Source organism: Bicyclus anynana, chromosome 16 (genome assembly GCF_947172395.1).
Source record: "Bicyclus anynana chromosome 16, ilBicAnyn1.1, whole genome shotgun sequence".
Taxonomy (NCBI): Eukaryota; Metazoa; Arthropoda; class Insecta; order Lepidoptera; family Nymphalidae; genus Bicyclus; species Bicyclus anynana.
In genome coordinates, this window is record NC_069098.1 from 8,194,953 (window position 1) to 8,219,216 (window position 24,264).

Genomic DNA, 24,264 nt, shown 5'->3' on the forward strand with positions numbered 1-24,264 from the left:
AAAATAACGAAATGGCGCCACAGAACCTACAAAACCTCCTTTTCTGAAGTCGGTTAGTAACCAGATGAATTGGGTCAAAACCCCTAGTCAGCATAGATTACACGATGGTCCAGTACGAAGGTTACCTTTTTCTTTACTGAAAGCGATTAGACGTTAACCCTTCAAAGCAACTTTACTACTAACCTTAACTACCGAATTAATTTTTATCTGGCCTAACTCAAGACTCGAACTTTGAATTTTATTATCGCTAAACACACAGCCAATAGCTTACATAGGATACGTTCTTCCTAACAATTTAACAGGAGATATTTTAAACCAACAGTAAGTAATCGACAATTTATCACTAAGTTATGCCTACGGCTATACACGATTCTCTTGCATCATTATAAGACTCCAGGAAATTATGAGACAAGGCTATTTTATAATTGGCTTAAAAGAATAGTGGATTAGTATTTTGCGCTTAATTGCTGCATAGGTTGGTTACATACATAGTTTATTAATTAACAAAACATTGTAGGTAGTTAAGTGTTGACATATAATTATATAAATGTTATGTGCGCCTATTGTTTATATGCATATCAGAACTCTTTAATATGTGTTATCTTATGTTTTAACGTTTAATATGTGTATTGTTGGCGTGCTTTATATAAATAAATAAATAAATAAATAAATAAATTGAGTTACGTGAAAAAGTAATTTGAAATCGTAACAAAATCCGATTCATACTCAGTTTTTGTATGTATTTTGTATGAGTAAATTATACATGGCGTCAATTGAAATTTACGCGGCGAAGGTTCTTTTTGTTTTTTTTTTTAAATCCGGAGTCCACGCAACACCACATTTACGATTTCCATCTCCTAGTTCCCAGGATGGGCTCCAGGATGTTCAAGAGGAAAAAAGCCCTGTAGTGTTTAGATAGATGACATTTATTCCAAAAACTATATATTACAAATTTTGCTTTGAAATTATCTGTCTATCGACTCGTGGGGTTATTTTTATTAAAAAAATCTTCACCTCCGAGAAGTGGTGGCATCCACCCCCAGGGCAAAAGCGCAAGATGGCACTATGTCACTTTAGTTTCTTAAGGTATTCCCCACCTACTCACCAATTTTCATGAAAATCGATGGAGGTTCAACGAAAACGGAGGTGAAAACCCCCATTCACTGTACTAATTACTGTGTTGTATCTTCAGATACAGTGTTTTGTGGTACACTCATAAATTTACACATGGTTACACATACCTACTGGCATATAAATAATTATAATAAGACTCAAAAATACCCTGAGAAATGCATTTATAGTATACATACGCTGTTTCTAATAAATAATAGAGGAGTAAATACAAAGAGCTGCGATTTACAAAAGTGGATGTTTATTAAGATACAGTGTTTTGTACGGTACTCAGTAAATCCTTTTCTGGGTTAGTTTCCAATACCTAATACTGCATTTACATATAAAATTTTAAATATTAAATAAACATTTGCCCAGTAGAATTTTATCTATTTATCTAATAGATTAATGTATGGCATGGCCTACTTACAAAATGATATCTGTTACCAACCGGAAACATAAAAAAAAAACTCGATGGTTGATTGCGTATTTTAATTAGAGACTATTATGATTTAATGTTTAGTGTTTAGTTTTTTGCCTATATACTTCTAGTATTATCTATTACTGCAACACCGAATAATTCAAGGTTAATGGATAGTACCTAATCGTCGGTATCAACCCATATTCGGCTCACTGCTGAGCTCGAGTCTCCTCTCAGAATGAGAGGGGTTAGGCCAATAGTCCACCACGGTGGTCCGATGCGGATGGATTGGCAGACCTCTTACACGCAGAGAATCAAGAAAATTCTCTCAGGTATGCAGGTTTCGTCACGATGTTTTCCTTCACCGTTTGAAAGTGAGATATTTAATTTCATAAAATGCACACAACTGAAAAGATGGAGGTGCATGTCCCGGAGCGCATTCGAACCCATACCCTCTGGAATCGGAGGCAGAGGTCATATCCACTGGGCTGTCACAATATAAATTTTGATTTCCTTGACATATACTTTTATGCAGCATTAATAGTCGTATCTTCTTCTCAGTTATCATTTACAAGTTTCATTTTTCACAGCTTCAAGAGACTGTTAATCTGAGAATATGGTATTAAATAATCCTTAATCGTAAAATTATTAATACTTAGGATAATGAGACAATATCTGATACCAACTAAAAATATGTTATCATATAATGCTTCTAAATCTGTTTTAGCCTTCCTATTTTTCCGCTGAGCATTAGACTTCTCGAATTTGAGTCCAGCCCCTTGTTACGATAATGAGATCTGATTAACACAATAATGTCACTAACTAAAAATGTGTTATCACATGTTTCTGAATGTGTTCTAGCCTCCCTATCTTTCCGCTAATGAGCAGTAATCATCTTATTCCAACTGATAACACTAAGGTGGAGGTTTGATAGTGTTTTGTAAATAGGCACAAGTAGGTAAGCCCGTAACACAACTAAAGTCTTTAATCGGACATTGTTTTTAGATAGTGTGTGCCTATTAATACTAGATAGATTATCTGTAATAGATAAAGTGAAGTACTGCTATATTGGATGTATCAAAATATTGGAATAAAATGTCATATTGAATACCTATAATCAACATAAACAACCCAAATTCGGTTCACTGTTGAGCACTATAGTCTTCTCTCAGAATGAGATGTTAGGCTAATAGTCCACCTCGCTGGCCCAAAGCGAATTGGTAGACTTCACACACGTAGAGAATTAAGAAAATTATCAGGTAGGTATGCAGGTCTCCTCACGATGTCTTTCCTTTACCGTTTGAGACAAGTGATATTTAATTTCTAATTAAAATGCACATAACTGAAAAGTTATCTGCATTTTAGGTCAGACGCCGTGTCTCCAACGCCAACGAACTCGAGGGATCGCTGGTCATTGGACATTCCTGTTGCTATTAGTCACAAGATAATGCCCTGGAACTTTCAACGCACGACAACAAACATTCGCCGGTACAGCTATTTCGGAACAACTGCCTGCCAGTGGGCAAGTGGCAGAGACACACTTCGTCGGGTACAGCATTGGTTGGGTGCGTTGGTTGCATCAACTGCATAACCATCCACTGCATCCGTTGGACATCAGAGGAATGTGGACACCAGCGTTTAGGTAGTCGACTAAGTGCTAACTTTTTATTAGCCAATGATAATTTGCACCACGTTCCCTGTGGCCTGGTCCCTAAACTTGTAATACCCTAGCCCACAGATCTTATCCCTGAAATTATGCGTTACGCAAATACTAAATTATTTTCGTCATCCTAGTCGTTTTAAATATGCACTGTATTGGTACTAAGCAAGACAGACAAGGCGATCTAATTACAGATATTTTAAACCTGTTAATTTTACTAGAATTAGACAAGAATTGATATCGCATTTTTTATCGTAAAGATTATTACAGTTTATTTCACTTTTACTGTTATCGTCGGAAGGCCTCACAAATTGCTTGATACGCTCTCTGATATAAAACACAATGACAAAACGAAAGTATCCACTTGCATAATATGTACATAACTACCTATTTACGTATAATACTATATTATGTAGTAAGCGTTAGATTTGTGTTGCTACAGTTAAAATACATACTTAAAACTCCTCAATTATTGGGGAAGAGTGTTAGGTAAGGTTGATTTACCACTCCTACTCATATTCACTAAAGACTAGCTTAGTTTTATAGTTATACAAGGTACGAGTATTTCAATATAAAAAATACGTACCAATTAAGTACTAATTAATATTTTGAGGCAAAGAAAATATAATAATCAAAAATTACATTTTTATTTCACCAACTTATAGCTACGTTACGCTACGTTGGCGGCTACGGTTAATTTCTAGGAAAAACTCAATAACTTTTTATACATATACTAGTAGACGCCGTGCGGTTTCATTCGCGTGGTTCCCGTTCCCGCAGGTATATGGGGATTAAATATAACCTATAGCCTTCTTCGATAAATGGGCTATCTAACATTGAATTGAATTGAAAGAATTTTTCAAGTCGGACTAGTAGTTCCTGAGATTAGCGCGTTCAACCAAACAAACAAACTCTTCAGCATTATAATATTAGTATTTTATACATATATACTTGGCCTTACACTGATTTTTGTACTTTTTTCAATCCTGGATCTTTAACCGAGAACTTAGACCGAGAAGCACATCTAAAAAAAACTTTTCTTGTATCATGCGTTATATTACCAGCTTTTCTTATATCATGCGCAGTGTTATCAGCTAATAGCGTTTTTTATGTTCTGTGATTATTATACAACAAAATATGAATTGAACAGTAAACATGTAACAAAGCATAAACAAATGCAGATTCATTTATTGATTGCAGTATCGTTGTAACATCGCGTTTTCTTTATTGAAAATATTATTTCATGATTGGGTATTGTGCAACCACTTTAACGTAATGTATAGGTAATGTGCGGTTAAGTAATGGAAGACTGTCAAGAGACGGTTACTTTTAATACTTATTGCATATTATCATAGGTAATAGTCAACCTACCCATCTATTTCATATACCTAATAGGTTATGTCAATGTATCCTACTACCTACTAGGTACGTAAAAACTATGTTAGGAGCAGTGGCTTAACGTGCCCTGTATCATAATTATTGAAAGGGGGGCATAAATAAAGGGTAAATTACTCACAAAAGAAACAAAAATGCATGCTGAAAATAAATATAACAGCGATTTTTTAACCTATGTAGGACGTTTCCAATTTTTGGGGTCTCGCTTAACCCGGGAAATAAAGAGATTGCTTTTTTACGTTTGTCATTTCTGGAGTGAAACTCTAAAGGCAGTTTCTTTGTTTTTTTTTCCGGAAAGCATCAGATTCAGTGTAGTTGTGGATTACTAATTTACTAATATTTCTTTTCACGCGTAAGGGGCCCCTGTAGTCCGGGGGTAATACGACGGTAGCTACACGATCCTGGTTAGGATTGGATAATACTATAGTCCACCGGGCGAGGATCCAATCATCCAACTAAATCTCGGTGATGATGAGTCCGGCCTCTTTATCTTGGAAATAATGGGTCTTCTTATTAACCTACCACTACACTTCACTCCTTTTACAATTACGTCTTCTTTGGTCAGCATGTTAAACTTCGACTTCAAAAAAAGGAGGAGGTTCTCAATTCGACGCGTATGTTTTTCTCCTAATGTTTGTTACCTCATAACTTCGTCTATTTACCGAGTTTGAAAATTCTTTATTTGTTTGAAAGACTATACCTACTCGGGACCTTACTTACTATAACATCAGACTGGTCCCATTTCATTTTCATGAAAATCGGCTAAGTAATTTTGTGCTAAAATCAAAATAACTGAAATACTTCTTTGAAGTCGGTTAAATTTTTATGTTAAAAAGATTATTGTCAGTCTGTCTCTCCTTTCCTACGATACTCCTACGAAAAATTGGGATTTTCAAAGGGTATGTCTAACGTAAGATTTTCCTTTCCCGGAAAATTAATGTGAATTGAAAAGTCACAGGAAAGTACCGGTGATATTAAGTTAATTTTCCCGCGATAACCTATGCACGTACTGCATAGGTTATAACTTATAACATTTATATTCGCGGTCAAACGTTAACCTAATGAAAAAGTAGGTATAAGTATAACCAATATTTAAAAAAAAACACTTTTGGCTAAGTGATACAATCTTTCTTCTTACTATATAAAAATAAGTAGGGTTTTCCTTCCTGACGCTATAACTCCAGAACGCACGAACCGATTTCCACGGTTTTGCATTCGTTGGAAAGGTCTCAGGCTCCGTGAGGTTTATAGCAAAGAAAATTCAGGAAAAATTTCAACGTAGGGTAGAGGTAGGGTAGGGTGCGAGTAGGGTAGGGGTAGGGTAGGGGTAGGGTAGGTGTAGGGTAGAGGTAGGGTAGGGTAGGGTAGGGTAGGGTAGGGTAGAGGTATTTAAAAGTTTACATCGAGTTTCACGCGAACGAAGTCGCGGGCATCCGCTAGTTTCTGATATTTCAGTCTATGAAAAAAACACAGGTTATAGATCGTGCTCCCCGTTGAAATCATTTAAAATGTTTGCTATGTTACCCGGTTACAAATAAAAAGCTATGTTACTCGGGCCATAACATCCACCCGATTGAAACCTTATTCATCAAAATGGGTTAAAAAGCTTTGACCATTGGACGCTACGGAGGACAAACCTATGCATAGACTTTTAAAATAACCCTTCCTTGTCGCTTCTCCGTAGTCGGGTAAAAACAACTATGACGTGTTTTAATTAAATGCAATCACGACATCGGAAAACCACTGCGTCCATCCTTCGGAGAATGTCGCTAAACTTTAAATTCACCATACACAGTGCAAGTCTGTGTTTATTCGTCACTCGCCGTGCTGTGCGTGACCGATAGCTCGGCCATTGACCTCCTTATCACAGAGTAGCATATCACAGTACGTAAGTACCCACATACGTAATCTGTGCTGTGATTTTTCAGCGTGTTTAATGACCCTACAATTCCTACGTGACCGTGTTAAAATAGACCTAAGTAACTACGTGACGGTGGACTCTTTGTTTACTTTTTCATGCCTACTCAAAATTATGCGTCACTGATCGTGAAAAATTAGTCGCAGTTTTTCAACCGCCTTGGAACACGGAATGGTTGCAGTGATTCACTAATTGGTTGCTATGAATAGTTAAAATACCTACTTGTCTATACATTAATGTTGCTAAGGCTACTGTTAATAAAACATTTTCGCCAGACTTATTATGTAGGGAAGTAAGGTACCTACCTGTTTACATTATTTTATAAAACAGATTCATCATCATCATCATCATATCAGCCGATGGATGTCCACTGCAGGACATAGGCCTTTTGCAGGGACTTCCAAACATCACGATACTGAGCCACCTGCTCAAAAACAGATTAGTCCTATGTAATTACGTTCTTTTGACATTTAACATTAATATTATCTTTGTTATACACAACTATTTACAATTATTTTTGCAACTTCGCGTTTCGCGGACTAAAAAGTAAATACCCGTAAGTTGCGAGCCGCTTTGAAAACGCTCGCAATCCGCTAGTGTGATAGCTCTGGTTAGTCTATTACTTTGTCAACAACCACCAAAATTCGGTTTTTATTTTTCCTGAAAAATTAGCTTTTTGCAATTACAATTTTTATTCTCCGGGAACGGCGAGGCAGTTCGTAGCCGACTATAGACACCAGCAACACTGCGTTGTCTTTTGTCTGGTGGTAGGCCGTGGCTGGTTATTAACCTACCGGCAAAGACGTACAGTCAAGCGATTTAGCGTTCTGGTACGCTATAGCGTAGAAATTGTCGATACGGATATGTGCCTCTTCCAAGTAAGCCCGTTTCCATCTTAAGGGAGGCCGCACCGTACGTATTTTTAATTTTACGGTAGAATCGTGCGATCCGCTATCTCTTTCATTGCGTAGGGACGAAAGAGACTGGACTGGGACTACTCCGACGCCATTGGTCGATATTTTGTCTACCATGAGAAAATGTATTTGGTTGCATGCTGGACGTATTCATCAACATCATTTGCAGCCGATTGTCGTCCACAGCTGGACATAGGCCTTTTGCAAGGACTTCCAAACTCAACGGTCTCGAGCTAGCATCCAAAGGTAACCCGCTTGATGTTTTCGATTCAGCTAGTGGAGGTTGCCAACATTACGCTTTCCGGTGTGTGGTCGCCATTCCAGCACCTTGGGAGCCCAATGTCCATCAGCTCTTCGAACTATGTGGGCCACATAGTTAGTGTGGCCTGTCCTTTGCCACTTCAACCTCGCTACTCGCTGATCTACTCGTCTGTCAGTGACAGGCTAGGTGTATTGGAAACTAGACGCCTGCGACTCTGTTCGCGTGAATGTCTTGTCCTGTCCTTGTGCTATGCTGTGATGTGATGTGCTGTTCTGGCCTGTGATGTCCTGTCCTGTACCTACTGTTCTGTCCTGCCCCCATAACCAAGTGGCACGTCGATTCTCTTTCTACGATCGCTAACGCTTCGAAAACTAGAAAGATGTATGGGAATGACATTTGCTATCGACAGGTCACGTGATCAAGATCTGTCATTTCCATACATTTTTCTAGTTTTCGAAACGTTAGCGATCGTAGAAAGAGAATCGACATGCCACTTGGCTAGGGGGGCTGGCCTGAAATATTTCCGCCATTCAATATTCAGTCGCTAGCCACTAACATCGTTACTATACTATAATTAACTAGCTAGGTAGCCTACCTACACTTGAGTATGGCCCGTTTCAAATACAACAAAGTACCTACTGATGTCTGTAATCTACCGTCGTACATTTTAAATTGTTTGATCAAGTGTTAGCCTTATCAATAAGAGCGCTGTTCGAAGTATAAACGACCCTTTGTTAACCCTGACAACCCTAGCGGATGTGCTCCGTTTAAAATAATATTCAACATCACAATGTCACTAAACGTGTAGCCTAATTTCAGCATCATCAATCATCAACAGCCTGTATTCGTCCACTGCTGGACATAGGCCTTTCCGAGAGCGCGCCACCACACACGATCCTCCGCCTTCCTCATCCAGCCACTTCCCACTACCTTCTTGATGTCGTCGGACCATCTAGCTGGAGGGCGTCCTACACTGCGTTTGCTAGTACGCGGTCTCCACTCCAGAACACGTCTGCCCCAGCGGCCATCTGTTCTACGACAGATATGGCCCGCCCACTGCCACTTCAGTTTGCTAATTCTTTGGGCTACATCAATTATTTTCGTTCTCCTACGGATTTCCTCGTTCCGGATTTTATCCTTCAGAGAGACTCCTAACATAGCCCTTTCCATAGCTCGCTGAGCGACTTTAAATTTGTGGATAAGGCCAATAGTCAGTGTCCACGTTTCCGCTCCATACGTCATAACAGGCAAGACACACTCATTAAAGACTTTTGTCTTCATGCTTTGGGGTATTGACGAATTGAAGACCCGACGCAATTTCCCAAATGCTGCCCAACCAAGCTGAATTCTTCTGTCAGCTTCCTTGTCGAAGTTATTCCTACCTAGTTGTATCATTTGACCGAGGTAGTTGTATTCCTGAACAACTTCGATGCTGGCATTATCGATAATTATGGGCATCGTGATGACGTGCTCATTGAGCATGATTTTAGTTTTATCCATGTTCATCACTAAACCCACTTGTCTGGAGGAATGGCTAAGGTCGGTCAGCATTTTCTCAAGATCTTGCAGCGATTCTGCCAATATTACTATGTCGTCCGCAAAACGCAAGTGTGAAATGTATTCTCCGTTTATGTTGACGCCCCGACTTTTCCAGTCCAAAACCTTGAACACGTCTTCGAGAGCACAAGTAAAGAGTTTCGGGGATATAACATCACCCTGTCTTACTCCTCTTCGGATTGGTATTGGATGTGTTCGACGGTCTTGAACTTGGACAGTCATTGTTGCCGCGTCATACAAACACTTCAACACTTGTATGTAGCGCCAATCGACCTGGCAGCGCTGCAATGAATGAATGAACTGCCCAGGTTTCGATAGAGTCAAAAGCTTTTTCGTAATCCACAAACGCTAAGCAGAGAGGAGCATTGTATTCCTGCGTTTTCTGTATAATCTGTCTTAACGTGTGAATGTGGTCCACGGTGCTGTATCCTTTTCGAAACCCGGCTTGTTCTGGTGGTTGAAAATCGTCGAATCTTGTGGAGAGGCGATTGGTAATCACCCTCGAGAACAACTTGTAGATGTGGCTCAGAAGTGATATGGGTCTGTAATTTTTCAGTAAGGTTTTATCTCCTTTTTTGAAAAAGAGTACAGTAACACTCTTGCTCCACTCTTTTGGTATCGTACCAGTTGTAACTACGATATTAAAAAGGCGTGTGAGTTCCTTTATAATAGGAGTTCCTCCTGCTCGCAAAAGCTCTACAGTAATACCGTCGTCACCTGGTGTTTTGTTATTCCGCAGCTGTTCAAGGGCTACGCCAATCTCACTTTCGTCGATATCTGGGAGGTCATCGGTGTAGTGGCGTACTAATCTCGCTCGCTTGTCACTCGCGATTTGGTAAGGCACGGGTTTTGAAGCATGGGCTGAATAGAGCTGCTTATAAAAGTTCTCAATTTCAACTAGCATCTCTGTTTGAGAAGTGATGATTCTGTTGTCTGATGTCCTCCTCAACTTTGTGAGGTGACTCCTACCAAGATTTTTAGCGAATATTTTTGCTCCTTTATTACGTTCGATCGCCTCTTTAATTTCGCGCGTATTTGAAGAACGTATATCAAAACGTATTCGCTTCTTAACAAGCTTGTTCAGAGCTTCACTATCTGTCCCTGTTGAGGAGTTTTCTCTTCTTTGTTTCATTAAATCCAGAGTCGCGCTAGAAATCTTGGATGTGGAACTTTTCCCGCCTTTTTTACAATATTTTCCTCCCACCTCGCGAATGACATTAACCATATCAGAATATTCCTGATCAACATCGTTTGTGGTTTCCAACAAATCAAATCGATTCCTTAGTTCTAATTGGAATTGTGACATGGCCCAAGGTTGGAGTGTTTTTGGACGAAGAGTAGACCCTACCATACGTCGCCTTATTACCTGAAGGTCTATATTTAGAGATCCTCTTATAAGACGGTGATCACTTCCAGTATTAAACCTATTGATCACAGAGACATCCCTAAATATATCCTTTCGATCGGTTATAATAAAGTCTATTTCGTTCCTGGTCTTCTTATCAGGGCTCTGCCATGTCCATTTTCTGTGGGGTTTTTTTCTGAAAAATGAATTCATTAAGAATAGGTCTTGTTTTTCTAGAAAATTAACTAGCATCTGCCCTCTATGATTTCTGACACCAACTCCATGCGGTCCTATTTTAGATTCATCACGTTCTTGTACTCCCACTTTTGCGTTAAAGTCTCCCATAATCACCGTGAAATAGGATTTGGTCGTTTCGTCTATAGCCTTTGAAATATCATCATAAAGGACCTCAACCTCTTCGTCCGTGTGTGTCGACGTGGGTGCATAAACCTGTATTATTTTAAACAAATATCGTTGGTTTAAGCTCAGTATGACATATGCAACTCTCGTCGACACACTTCCGACCTCAACGATGTTATTTGCGAGGACTTTATTGATCAGGAAGCCCACTCCGCCTTGAGACGCTTTATCGCCTTCGCGATAGTGAAGAATGTGACCTGATTCTAGAGTTAATGTGTCCTCTCCCTCTCTTCGGATTTCTGACAACCCCAGAATGTGCCACTTGATTTGTTCTAACTCCACTAGTATTTCGGCTAAGCTTTCGTCTGTTCTCAGTGTCCTGGTATTATACGTAGCCAAAAATAGTCGCTTGAGATGGTAGCTCTCCATCGCCCGGGGATTCTTAGCACCCCCTGCCCCGCCGTGACCACGACCGCTACCGTAGTCGGGAATAGCAGGGCGACCGGGAGCCTAATTTGCATGAGTAAAATTTGTAAATTTGGGAAGTCGGGCCGAACTGGGTAAATTGGAGGCAAAGGTCATATCCACTGGGCTATCAGGGCCCAGTGGATATGACCTTTGCCTCCAATTCCGGAGGGTGTGGGTCCGAATCCGGTACGGGCATGCATCTCCAACATTTCAGTTATGTGCTAAGAAATTAAATATCACGTGTCTCAAACGGTGAAGGAAAAACATTGTGAGGAAACCTGCATACCAGAGAATTTTCTTAATTCCAGGGCCAGCGTGGTGGACTATTGGCCTAACCCCTCTCATTCTGAGAGGAGACTGGAGCTCAACAGTGAGCCGAATATGGTTTGACAATGATGAGACGCTGTGAAAAATGACATCCTTTTCAAGCGCGCCTCAACATTCTTTCCATCATGACTATATTCAAGCCCAAGCCTATAAAACATAGACAAAAGCTTGTCTATAACAGAGAGTCTTCTCTCAGAATCAGGATGAGATGGTTTAGGCTAATAGCACGCAGGCCCACCGACCAACGTGGGTTGGCACTTCACTTGGCAGACTTCACAAACATAGAGATTTAAGAATTTATTACCTACTTAATGGAGTTTGGCTAATGAAAGTAGCGACTGTAAGCGCCAGTCAAAATAAAAGAAAATCGGAGTACCGAAATTCTAAAAATTATAGTGCAAATATTGGAATAACTGAGTTTAATACTTATTTATATTATAGGTAGTAATGTATTTACAAAAAAAAATATTATAAATAATTATAAAAACGATGGAAAACGCATGCTTTTTTAATTTTTTTAAATGTTTTTTTAAATTTGGCGGGCGGTTTCAGTCTCTCCTTTCATTAGCCAGACTCTAGTTACTATTTAATAATATTTTAGAGTAGACTTTAGACTTTAAACCTACAAAAATAAATTTTATTTGCAAGGCAAAAAATATCTTAAATTCAGTAGTAGTAACTTGTAGTGACATCTATCGACGCACCACTGCACTGCTGTTACATTGATCAATTACAGTCACAGGGTATTAAAATTATTATGTTTGTTTTTTTTATAACATTTTTGTGATCTTATGATTTAGCAGTAGTATAATTTGTAAATATTAAAAAATAAAATGAAATAGAATTCGCTAAAATCATGCAAAAATAAAAATATTCTAGTACATAACAATTAAAAAACCTAGAACCCAACTCTGTAGGACAAAATTAATTGTGACGTTAACATTGACAATGACATGTTTACAAACAGCTGTGCGGCTGATATTGCGTTACGTTACACGACGAATATTTATTAAGTATAATAAAAACTTTTGAATTTACTATTTTAAAAGCATTTTTACGTACATAAAAAATTACTTTACTTTGTATATTAGTCAAATTCATTACTGTTTACTCTCAAGTGTTAAAAACTTGTTTTTTTAATTCAAATAACGTTCCGTACTTTGTAAAATGACGTGTTAGGATTAAAAATACGTAAGTCGTAACGTAAACAACAAGAATACTCCACAGTTCACGATACATACAGCGGATTTGAATAATTTAATTTTATCAATTCAAGGTCACAATTCCACACACGTATTTAAATCAGTTCAGTCGGCTTGCCCCTCGGCCCCCACCCAAGTACCATTACTTGTGTCTTGTGTTCTTTTATTGGTCTAATAGAAAAAATCGGCGATGGCGTCGGCGATGCTAAAGCTTTTTAAATCAGAAGTAAGTTTTGTATCGTATTATTATAAATAATATTTATTATTCCTGTTGAATTGTTACAGGATACTATGACCGCATGAACCGCATGGTTATTAATGTCTGTATTACTATTTTCCACATAACTTAGTTCAGTAAAGTTTTTGTATAAAATCATTTTAAATTAAGAACTACTTACAGTCTATAATCTATAACAAATCCAAAAGTACCTCTTCAACCATAAGCTACTCACACAAGACTTGTGACTTATCTAAAAAAACATTAATCATAAATTTTTATCTAAAGCAAGAGGAAATCAAAAAGTTCTATATAAAATGAAAGTTTTACAGGTTTAAGTCCTAAATTTAACCATAACCTTTAAACTACTAAGAAGAAATATCAAAAAAGAAATCCTGGCTGAGTTTGTTGTGGCCTCTTCTCGGACCAAGGCAGGATTGGATTACTATAACAACTTTTAATTTTTAAGTTTTCAGCTTTACTTATCACCATAACTTTTGTTAATAAAATCATTAAATAAATTGATGAATCAATGTATAACAATTTTCACTAAATAAAGACTTGACTTGAAAATGAACCTTTCTTTAAGTGAACAAAACATCAACAAAACTTAAGTACAAGTTGTTTTTCCCTAAACACTGTGCTACTGAGAATGTAAGACAAACATATACATCACTCAGGCAATTTGGTATTTAAACCGACTACATTATTCATAGATGAGTAGAATGTTTTCAGTGTTTTGTGCGCAGTAGAATATTTGAGACAGTGGTTTCATCACAACTTGATCAATAATTCACATGAACATTTTGCGCAACACACTTTAAAGAGGTTGTTTAAATGGGGCCAGTAATAAATAAAATATTTCACAGCGCAACTAAAAGTTTCACTAATATATCTTACTGATGGAAAATTACTGTAAGATTTTTTAGCTGTTAATATTTGATGTTAGCTGTAAATTTTGTATGTTATTTATGTTACAGTACTCTGTGTTAGGTTTTTATTGATTAACAAGTTATCCTTAGATGATCATATCTGATGAAGATGGTAGGGCACTAACTTCAGAGGGATATGGTCTGGCTTTTTTGTGTTTCATCAGTATAATAGTACTTATCAAAATAACTCAATTGCTGTCACCTTTCATTTTCCACTTATATTCGTCTCACTCCTGAGTTTGAGTCTCCTCTCAGAATCAGAGGGGTTATGCCAATAGTCTACCACGCTGGCCCAATGCAGAATGCAGAACTTCACACGCCCAGAGAATTAAGAAAATTCTCTGGTAACATGCAGGTTTCCTCACGATATTTTCCTTCACCATTTGATGTGATATTTAATTTTTTAAAATGCACACAACTGAAAAGTTGGAAGAACATGCCCCGGATTTGAACCCACACCAGAGGCAGAGGTCATATCCACTGGACTATCACAGCTGTTAACTGTCTCCTATCTAATGTGTTATTTAAATTATTTTCAGTCTCATCTACTACTTCGTAGACACTACAGCAGCTCAGCTCCAACCACAAAACTATACATTGACGGACAATACCTTGAATCAAAAACAAGTAACTGGATTGAACTAACTAATCCTGCTACAAATGAAGTTATTGGCAGGTATTTACTTATTACTCTAACTTACTTGTAGGTGCTTATAAAAATTTGCATGAATATTAAATTTATAATTAAACCTGAGTAGGTCATTTTAGGTCAAATGGTATTAATTTGTAACAAACAGAAAAATCATTCATAAAGTCTTTAACAATGTAACATTTATATTTTTAAAATGAGCAGTTGCTGAGTTTAGCATACAAATATTACATAGATACAGATTTGTTTATGCTTATAACTCTTTCATGATGTGAATATTGAACCAATTCGGCTGAAGATTATGCCCAAGATAAACATATTCTTCTTTTTATCCCAGAAAAATTTGTGTCTCTGGTTTACACAGATTTATTCAAAACAGAATTTCACACAAATGGAAGCGTCCTCTAGTATGTTACATAGTAACAAATTGTTCCATACCATTTGGTAAGGATGTTGATTGTTGGTACATTATCTGTTTCTTATCTCATATATGATAGTGACACTATTTATATAACTAGTACATGGTTTCTTATGAGATGAGTAAAAGTTTTAAGCTAATGATTGTAGTAGCATGTTAGAATGAGGTCCTTTTGGGGTTGTTAAACTATGTGGTGTATGGAATATGGGTTTGACTACAGATAATAGAACAAATTGTGATTTATGATTTTTATAAATTATACACATAGTTACCTACCTGCTACCATTAAAATATGATCAATGTCATGAACAGGATTGTATTGCAATTTGCAACAAATTTCAACAATACACCGAAATAAGTTTTTTTTTCGGGTGGCATATTCTATTGTTTTTTAATGTTTATTATGTATATTGCTGGCATACTTTCCATAAATAGATAAATAAATAAATAATGTAAAATATACGTAAATTCTAATAATATTTTTTTTTTGATTGTGCATATTTCACCCATTTTTAGTGCATATTTGCATGCATATTGTGGCATTTTCATAGTGCATGTAGTCTAGTCTATATGATGTCTAGTCATGTAAAATAATAGGAATAAGCCAATCTTAGTTGTAATTATAAAATAATAGGCATTAAAATCATTATAAGCCAGTCTGATTGATGATTCATAGACTCTAACAAAAGATTTTTGTGTATTTAAAAGAAACATCAGTTTGAAATAGTTAAAATTTTAAATAATTTAATGCATTTAGTTAGTAATTTGAATAATTCATTAAGTTTAAAGTGCAACTCAAATGAAAATATGCAAGAATATTGTTAGTGTAAGCACATTAAAAAATGTATTGTCATTGTATTACTTTATAACAGTTTCATTCATTGTAAGCCCATTTGACACACTACAGGGAACAAACTTCCTCTCTCCTATAGGAGAGAAATATTTAGAGCATAGCCCACCATGCTGCATCAATGCAGGTTGGTGGCCCATGTCAGATTAGTATTACAATAATAATGATAATAATAACTCCCCAACCTCCACCCTACCCCCTACCTCTCAGATTCTATCTAATGTTTCAAAACCTGATCTAATCTGAACTTAAATCCTTGTGTTCTATAACTAAGCCAATTGTAACCAATAGACCTAATAGGTTCTGGTTCAAAAAGTATAGTTAAATAACTTATTTTAAATATTGATACTATTCAATATTATTATACAAAATGTATCTTTGATTTTATTCATATGTAGGTACTTATATAACAGTAGATATCTTGCTAGAAATGGAAGTATTTTTTCTTTGTCAGTGTACCAAATGATTGATTGTTTTTGACGTCATTCTAATTACAATTACATGTTTACAATAATATCATTTATACTGAATGTATTGTCCAAAATTGTTTAAACATATTTTATCTGTAGTAATAAGTTGACCACTATATAAAATAACAGAATCTTATAACCATTTTACAAATAGGTGCATGCATAGGACATGCAAATTCTCAAAGTCATTTATTAAACAAGTCTCAGCTCTCATGAGGTTCTCGTCGTATGAAACTGTGATGACCATAATCACTGTTGAATGGGGGAAATGCCCTGTCCAACACCATAATGTCAGGCTTATTCGTAAGAATAAGCTGTCAGTGGCGATGGATTGGTCCGAATAGAGCTAGAATAAAAAAAGACTGTCGCCTTCAAGCACCAGCACTGAAGTATACTTAAATTACGCTAACTTCTGGTCCAGGAGATTTTTTTAATATTCTGTATAATTTAGCCCTTGACTACAATCTCACCTCATGGTAAGTAATGATGCAATTTAAAATGGAAGCGGGCTAACTTGTTAGGAAGAGGATGAAAATCCACACCCCTTTCGGTTTCTACACGACATTGTACCGGAACGATAAATCGCTTGGCGATACGTCTTTGCCGGTAGGGTAACTAGCCACGGCCGAAGCCTCTCACCAACCAAACCTGGACCAATTGAAAAAAAAGCCTTAATCGGCCTAACCGGGGATCGATCCCAGGACCTCCGTCTTGTAAATTAACGGCGCATACCACTGCGCCACGGAGGCCGGAGCAAGCTCTTGGTAGAGGCTTTTTGCTGTTTGGGGTCTATATTGATAAATTCTTATTATTATAGGGTACCGGAGACAACACAAGAAGAATTAAATTCAGCGTTAGAAGCAGCAAAGAATTCATACAAATCATGGAGCCAGAGCACTATTATGACGCGGCAACAACTAATGTTCAAGTAAAATATATTTTATTAATAAATATTTAACAATATAGGTCTTTTGAACCAATACTTAATGAGAAAGTCAGTTTGCTCGTTTACTTGTAGTAAACGAGCAAACTGTACTAGTAAGATAGTTCCAACTAAACTACTAAATTGATTTTAACAAAATTTGGTACAGAGACAAATTGCATTTTGGAGATAGACATACGAGTAAGATATGGATGGATGATATTAAAAGATTTATTTGCTTATCTGAAGAATTGAATTTAAAGAATCTCATAACAAATTGTTGAGTTGGTATTTTTTAGTTCTTATCAATCATTCATTTATACACAGATTATGTATGTTTTCTATTTTAGATTCGCTCGCCTATTAAGAGAAAATCAAAGCAAATTGGCAGCGAAAATAACAGAAGAACAGGGAAAAACAATTGCCGACGCAGAGGGCGATGTACTTAGAGGCATTCGTAAGTACTTTGATGACTCAATTTCACCATTTTCAGATAAGTGTTGGATAGTCTAACCATATGTTTTGTCACTTACATACATTATAGTCAGTATAGTATACTCTGTCTACGAAAGTGTCAGTATATATGGCTGTTGTATTGCCTAACCTTTTATATTCGGCTGAGACGTGGTGCTTATATCGTCATCACATACGCACACTCGACCGTTTCCACCTTCGGTGTCTCAGTAGCATAATGAGGATCCGATGGCTCGATCAAGTGCGCAATACTGAAGTGCTACGAAGGGCCGGTGTGGATGGAATTGAGGCTTACCTTATTAAGCGACAACTACGTTGGTGTGGGCATGTCCTGCGAATGCCGGATGAGCGGGTAGCTAAACGCATCTTCTTTTCAGAACTCCAGAATGGCAAGCGCAAGTCTGGCGGCCAGTACCTTCGGTACAAAGATGTTCTGAAAAGACACTTAAAACGTTGTAATATAAATCCCTCGCGTTGGGAGGACATGACTACAAATCGTGCAAAGTGGAGACAAACGGTGAAAGACAAGACAAAGGAGTTTGAACAGCAACGTCGACTCGACTTAGATCGGCAGCGAGATGATCTTAAGCTTCGTCCACCTGCTGCAATTCCATACAATTACTGTGATGGTGTGCTAACCTGTGCCCTATGTAGTCGTACTTTTAAGGCCAAAATAGGGTACATTAGTCACTGGAAAGCACACCAGAGAACTATACATCCGAGTTCCTTACCCTGATTTGAGGAGTCTGAAGCGTCGCTGTAGCCGAAATCGGCTTTGAGGCATCATCAGTCAGTATAGTAGTAGTGAATAAACTTTTAGGAGATGGTCCAAAATTGTATGGAGCCCAGGATCAGTCATTGTACCCTAGCGGAAATAAAATATTTTTTTTTACTATTTTTGATTATACAAATTTACTACTTTAATTCTTTCGAAATAATATTCATTATCTCCCAAAAAATGCAACACTAAGGGTAATAATGTCGGATTAATGACGTTTCCAATGCAGTAGTCGATTTGACGTTTGCTGTCAATTGTCATGTCATAGTTGCTTTAAGGGCGGTTTTAATTTTATTTAGTTATATTTATTCACTTTAATATATTTTAATCTTTGTTTATGTACATCATATCAAACATTGTATGGTATCAAATTTTATGTTTTCAGAGTCAGTTGAACATTGCTGCAGCATCACTTCTTTGCAATTGGGAGACTGCATACAAAATATCGCTAAAGATATGGACACGCACAGCTATAAAGTTCCCCTAGGAGTTGTTGGAGGTATGATTTAAATTACAAATTTCATCATTAACATCCCATAATCAGCTCACTGTTGAGCACGAGTCTCCACTCATAAGGAAAAAGGTTAGGCCAATAGTCCACCACGCTGGCCCAATGCGGATTGGCAGACTTCGCACACGCAAAGAATCAAGAAAATTCTCTGGTATGCAGGTTTCCTCACGATGTTTTCCTTCACCGTTTGAGACACGTGATATTTAATTTCTTAAAATGCACGTAACTGTAAAGTTGGATGTGCATGCTCTGAAGATTCGAACCGACACCCTCAGGAATCGGAGGCAGAGGTCATATCTACTGGGCTATCACAACATAAACTATACATCTTTATAGTAATAGTATAGTACAGATATAATTATGTCATCCGTTTCTATTTTAACCCTATCAGGTGTAGCAGCATTCAATTTCCCGGTGATGATCCCGCTGTGGATGTTCCCACCTGCAGTGGTGACGGGCAACACCTGCATCATCAAGCCCTCGGAGCAGGACCCCGGAGCCACCCTCATGATGATGGAACTGCTGCAGGAAGCCGGTGCACCTCCCGGACTTGTTAACGTAAGTTCTTTTACCTTTGTTTGTCAAACTTACCAAATATGGTAATGGAATAATTAGTCACTTTCTCATAGTTATAAAAACATAGTGAAAAACTTTCTCAAGCCCGAAAAGGCTTTCTTTGTAGCTTTAAATTGGCACGCAAAGTTTTGTTTTATCAGCCAGCATGAGAAATTATTTCTTCCATCCAATTTACAAGTAAATAAATATTACATACATTTTTCCACATTGTTTTGGGATGAAAAGTTGAGAGTTTGTGGTATTGTAGGGGGTAATCTCTAGATCACTTTGCCAAGCTATAGACTCCTTCGTTTCAATAAATTTTATTGGATTTTATCATAACAAAGGAGTACCCAAAAGTGAAATGGCAAAGCATGCACTTCATAGATGCAAAAACGCACTGCCTGCTAAGGACACATTAGGAATGGAGAAAGAATTTGCACAGTTTGTATTACTGCCTACCGTAATTAAGAGCCTTGTGCAGGCCTTGCATCTCCACTTCTCAACGTTTATCCTTTTATAGGTAGTGCATGGAACACACGATACAGTGAACTTCTTGTGCGACAATCCTGACATCAAAGCGGTTTCCTTCGTCGGTGGGGACGCGGCCGGGAAGCATATCTACACGAGGGCATCTGCTGCAGGTAAAATAAATTAAACAACAAGTTTTTTGTTTCTAAAAAATACAGAAATACTGGTTATATTGAAACAAAATAGTAATATTAACTATTTCGTTCCAATATAACCAGTATTTATTCTCCAGTTAGTCGTGAATACTGTAAGTAGGGATACCAGTGCCGAATTAAGGTGACTTGATGCCCTAAGCAATGTTCATATGTGACATGTTTTTGATTTTCGTCACCGGTGTTTGTAGAACAGTGAAAAATCTAATATATAAAATTCTCGTGTCGCGGTGTTCGACATTGAACTCCTCCGAAACGGCTCGACCGATTTTGATGAAATTTTTTGTGCATATTTAGTAGGTCTGAGAATCGGCCAACATCTATTTTTCAAACCCCTAAATGTTAAGGGTAGTCCACCCCTAATTTTTTTTTTTTATTTTTTAGGCAAAATTTTTTGTTTTTATTTTTTTATGACACAGCATACAAAAATACATACAACCCTAAATTTTCACACCTCTACGATCAACCCTTATATTTTATTTGTTAATTAAAAACTATACATACAAATGATTTGTAACTAAAACGTAGTCAATTTGAGCTTTATTGTTATTGTATAAAGTTCATATTAATAATAATTAGAAAACGGGGTAAGGGTAGGGTAGGGGTAGGGTTGGGGTAGGGTAGGGTAGGAGTAGGGTAGAGGTAGGGTAGGGGTAGGGTAGGGGTAGGGTAGGGGTAGGGGTAGGGGTAGGGTAGGGGTAGGGTAGGGGTAGGGTAGGGGTAGGGGTAGGGGTAGGGTAGGGGTAGGGTAGGGGTAGGGTAGGGGTAGGGGTAGGGTAGGGGTAGGGTAGGGGTAGGATAGGGGTAGGGTAGGGGTAGGGTAGCGGTAGTTGAAAGTTTACATCGAGTTTCACGCGGACGAAGTCGCGGGCATCCGCTAGTATTATCTAAAATTCTAAACTAATATCATAAAGAGCTAAAATTTGATGCTGACCCTATTAATAAGTGGTTTATGAAACCTTTTGATTTAGGAAAAAGGGTACAAAGCAACATGGGTGCCAAAAACCATGGAGTGATAATGCCCGATGCGAACAAAGAACACACCCTCAACCAGTTGGCTGGCGCAGCTTTTGGCGCGGCCGGGCAGAGGTGCATGGCTCTCAGTACTGCTGTGTTTGTGGGTGAGTTTCCATACTATTATATACTAATAATATAAATGCAATAGTAAATCTGTCTGTGTGTTGCCATTTTACGACTAACCTGGCAAATACGGCAGCTTGAGCAGTTAGCCGACTGTGTGTCAAATCAGGGTCAAGGTTGTTTATGATAGATTATTATTTAAAAGTGTTTTTTTTTAATTAATACGTACGAAGTTTTGCTCTGAATAAGATCCTGAGAAAGTAATAAATTAGTACAGAAGAATTGAACTGGCAGAAATGCCAGTTCACTCTACTGCAAGAGGCATAAAAAAACTTCCTCCTAACATAGGAATCTTTGTATCTCTTTAACTATATGACTCCGTGGGGCACTGGTGTGCGCGGTGGATTTACAAGACGGAGGTCCTGGGTTTGATCCCCGGCTGGGCCGATTGAGGATTTCTTAATTGGTCCAGGTCTGGCTGGTGGGAGGCTTTGGCCGTGGCTAGTTACCACCCTATCGACAAGATGTACCGCCAAGCGATTTAGCGTTCCGGTACTATGTCGTGTAGAAAGTAGAAACCGAAAGGGGTGTGGATTTCCATCCTCCTCCTAACAAGTTAGTCAGCTTCCATCTTGCATCTTCACTTACCTTCAGGTGAGATTATAGTCAAGAGCTAACTTGGAAACAATAAAAAAAAATAGTAATAATGTATATTTTATATGAGCTATTATTGTAGGCGAAGCAAAGGATTGGATCCCCGACTTAGTGCAGCGAGCTCAAGCGCTCAAAGTGAACGCCGGTCACGTACCCGGCACTGATGTCGGTCCAGTCATCTCTGTCAGGGCTAAGGAGAGGATCCTCAAGCTTGTTGAATCAGGTTAGTTCTACTTCAATATACAGAAGGCTTTAAGTAGCCTTTTTCCTTGGAAGATTAAAAAATCATCCGCCAGGGTCCGCTACGGTGAAGGGTAGAAGCATCGATCGTAGATCTTTAGATGTGCCTCAAAGCGTCGCGGAATTGTCATTGGTTTCGCACATTAAGTACGTCATCACTCGTAAGACATTTCAATTTATTCATGTTATGGCTTGTGTTTTTACACTTCCAAAATGAACACAAGGCATACATAATTGAAAAAACAGTAAATATTTCCTGTATTTAAGTCCACGTCCAATCACAGCATGCGCTTGTTACGTACTAAGATAAGAAGTTTTAAATTGTGCGTTCTTTAGTATGAAGGGGCCCATCTAACGATTTATATCGATGGGTAGAATTATGTTCTGAATTATCTTTCGTCAACAACGTCAAACATAGAATTATAATGGAATTAATATAATATTTAGGAATGGAAGAATGTATTCAATCGTAATAATTATAAAAGTTTCATTGGAAATGATGATTTCAATAGAGAATTCAAAGCTTTTATGTAAGTAAAATTCTTCTTGCTTCAATACGCTCAAGGTGTATATGTTTATAGTTTGAAATCAAATTGTGACATAACAAATCATTGATAAATGTTAAACCCCGAGATAGAAATGATTATTTTCTGTATTATAAATCCTAATATATCTAATTAATGCATTTAAGACACCATAATTCGCGGTATGCGATTTTGAGCAATTACGTCACAAATGTCAAAAACTAGTGTAGGTAAAAGTGTCATCATCATATCAACCGATAGACGTCCACTGCAGGACATAGGCCTTTTGTAGGGACTACCAAACATCACAATACTGAGCCACCTGCATCCAGCGAATCCCTGCGACTCGCTTGATGTCGTCAGTCCACCTGGTGGGGGGTAAAAGTGTAAGTAACTATAAATCATTTATTTTAAAATATTGCCAATCAAATATCCATAATTTGATTAACAGGTATCAAAGAGGGCGCCAAAATAGTTCTAGACGGCCGAAACGTTAAGGTACAAGGTTTCGAAAAGGGTAACTTCGTCGGACCCACCATCTTGACTGACGTCAAACCGAACATGGAGTGCTACAAGGAAGAAATCTTCGGCCCAGTGTTAATTTGTCTATTTGTCGACACTTTGGATGATGCCATACAATTAATCAACTCCAACCCATACGGAAACGGTACAGCTGTGTTCACTACGAATGGTGCTACAGCGAGGAAGTTTGCCTCAGAAATTGATGTTGGTCAAGTCGGAGTCAATGTACCTATTCCTGTACCACTGTCTATGTTCTCCTTTACGGGTACTCGAGGCAGCTTTTTGGGCACAAATCATTTCTGTGGTAAACAGGGAATCGATTTCTTCACAGAACTGAAGACTGTTGTATCTTTTTGGAGGCAGAGTGACGTATCTCACACGAAAGCTGCTGTGTCTATGCCCACTCAACAGTAAATGAGTATCTGTATAAATGTTCGTCACAAATTATTTATTGTTTCCACTTTCAAGTGCCATTTATTAATGTATAAGGAAAAATGTAATAGAGCATTTATATTTTTATAGTAATGTTCAATTTTCTTATTAACAAGTCTTCCCAATAATGTGATCGTATAAATTGTGTGTATATTTTGTTACAATTTTTTGTTATACAATAAAAAAACATTTTATTTATATGAGTTTTTATTTTGTCTTATAATATACTTATTAACTGTAACATAATTCAATTTAAAATTAATACAGCGAAGTAAAAAATTGGCAGCTTAATTTATTTTCAAATCAAACCATTTTTGATTTCTGATTTTTTAAACAAATCGAAGAGTTGCGTATGCGCATGTGGCAGGTTTTTCAACGTACATTTAAGTGTCAAATCCTTGTTTTGACAGTGAC

The 24,264-nt window shown here is 37.6% G+C and overlaps 1 protein-coding gene across 1 annotated transcript; it reads left to right on the plus strand.

The window, feature by feature from the left end:
* The first annotated feature begins 12,928 nt into the window (after positions 1-12,928).
* LOC112056548 (probable methylmalonate-semialdehyde dehydrogenase [acylating], mitochondrial) lies at positions 12,929-24,048 on the plus strand. Its single transcript, XM_024096985.2, has 10 exons — positions 12,929-13,165; positions 14,628-14,764; positions 17,293-17,403; positions 17,748-17,854; positions 19,035-19,148; positions 19,552-19,718; positions 20,239-20,359; positions 21,370-21,519; positions 22,215-22,355; positions 23,348-24,048. Exons 1-10 carry the CDS (start codon positions 13,130-13,132, stop codon positions 23,830-23,832), a joined length of 1,569 nt encoding a protein of 522 aa, XP_023952753.2. The 5' UTR covers positions 12,929-13,129; the 3' UTR covers positions 23,833-24,048.
* The last annotated feature ends 216 nt before the right edge of the window (positions 24,049-24,264 follow it).

What these genes read in the sequence shown, in the direction of transcription:
- LOC112056548 (XM_024096985.2), top strand. Translation starts at nt 13,130, where the DNA reads ATGGCGTCGGCGATGCTAAAGCTTTTTAAATCAGAA. An exon ending in CGATGTACTTAGAGGCATTC is followed by an intron (nt 17,855 to 19,034) that starts GTAAGTACTTTG and finishes TTATGTTTTCAG; the next exon opens with AGTCAGTTGAACATTGCTGC. An exon ending in CAGTACTGCTGTGTTTGTGG is followed by an intron (nt 21,520 to 22,214) that starts GTGAGTTTCCAT and finishes CTATTATTGTAG; the next exon opens with GCGAAGCAAAGGATTGGATC.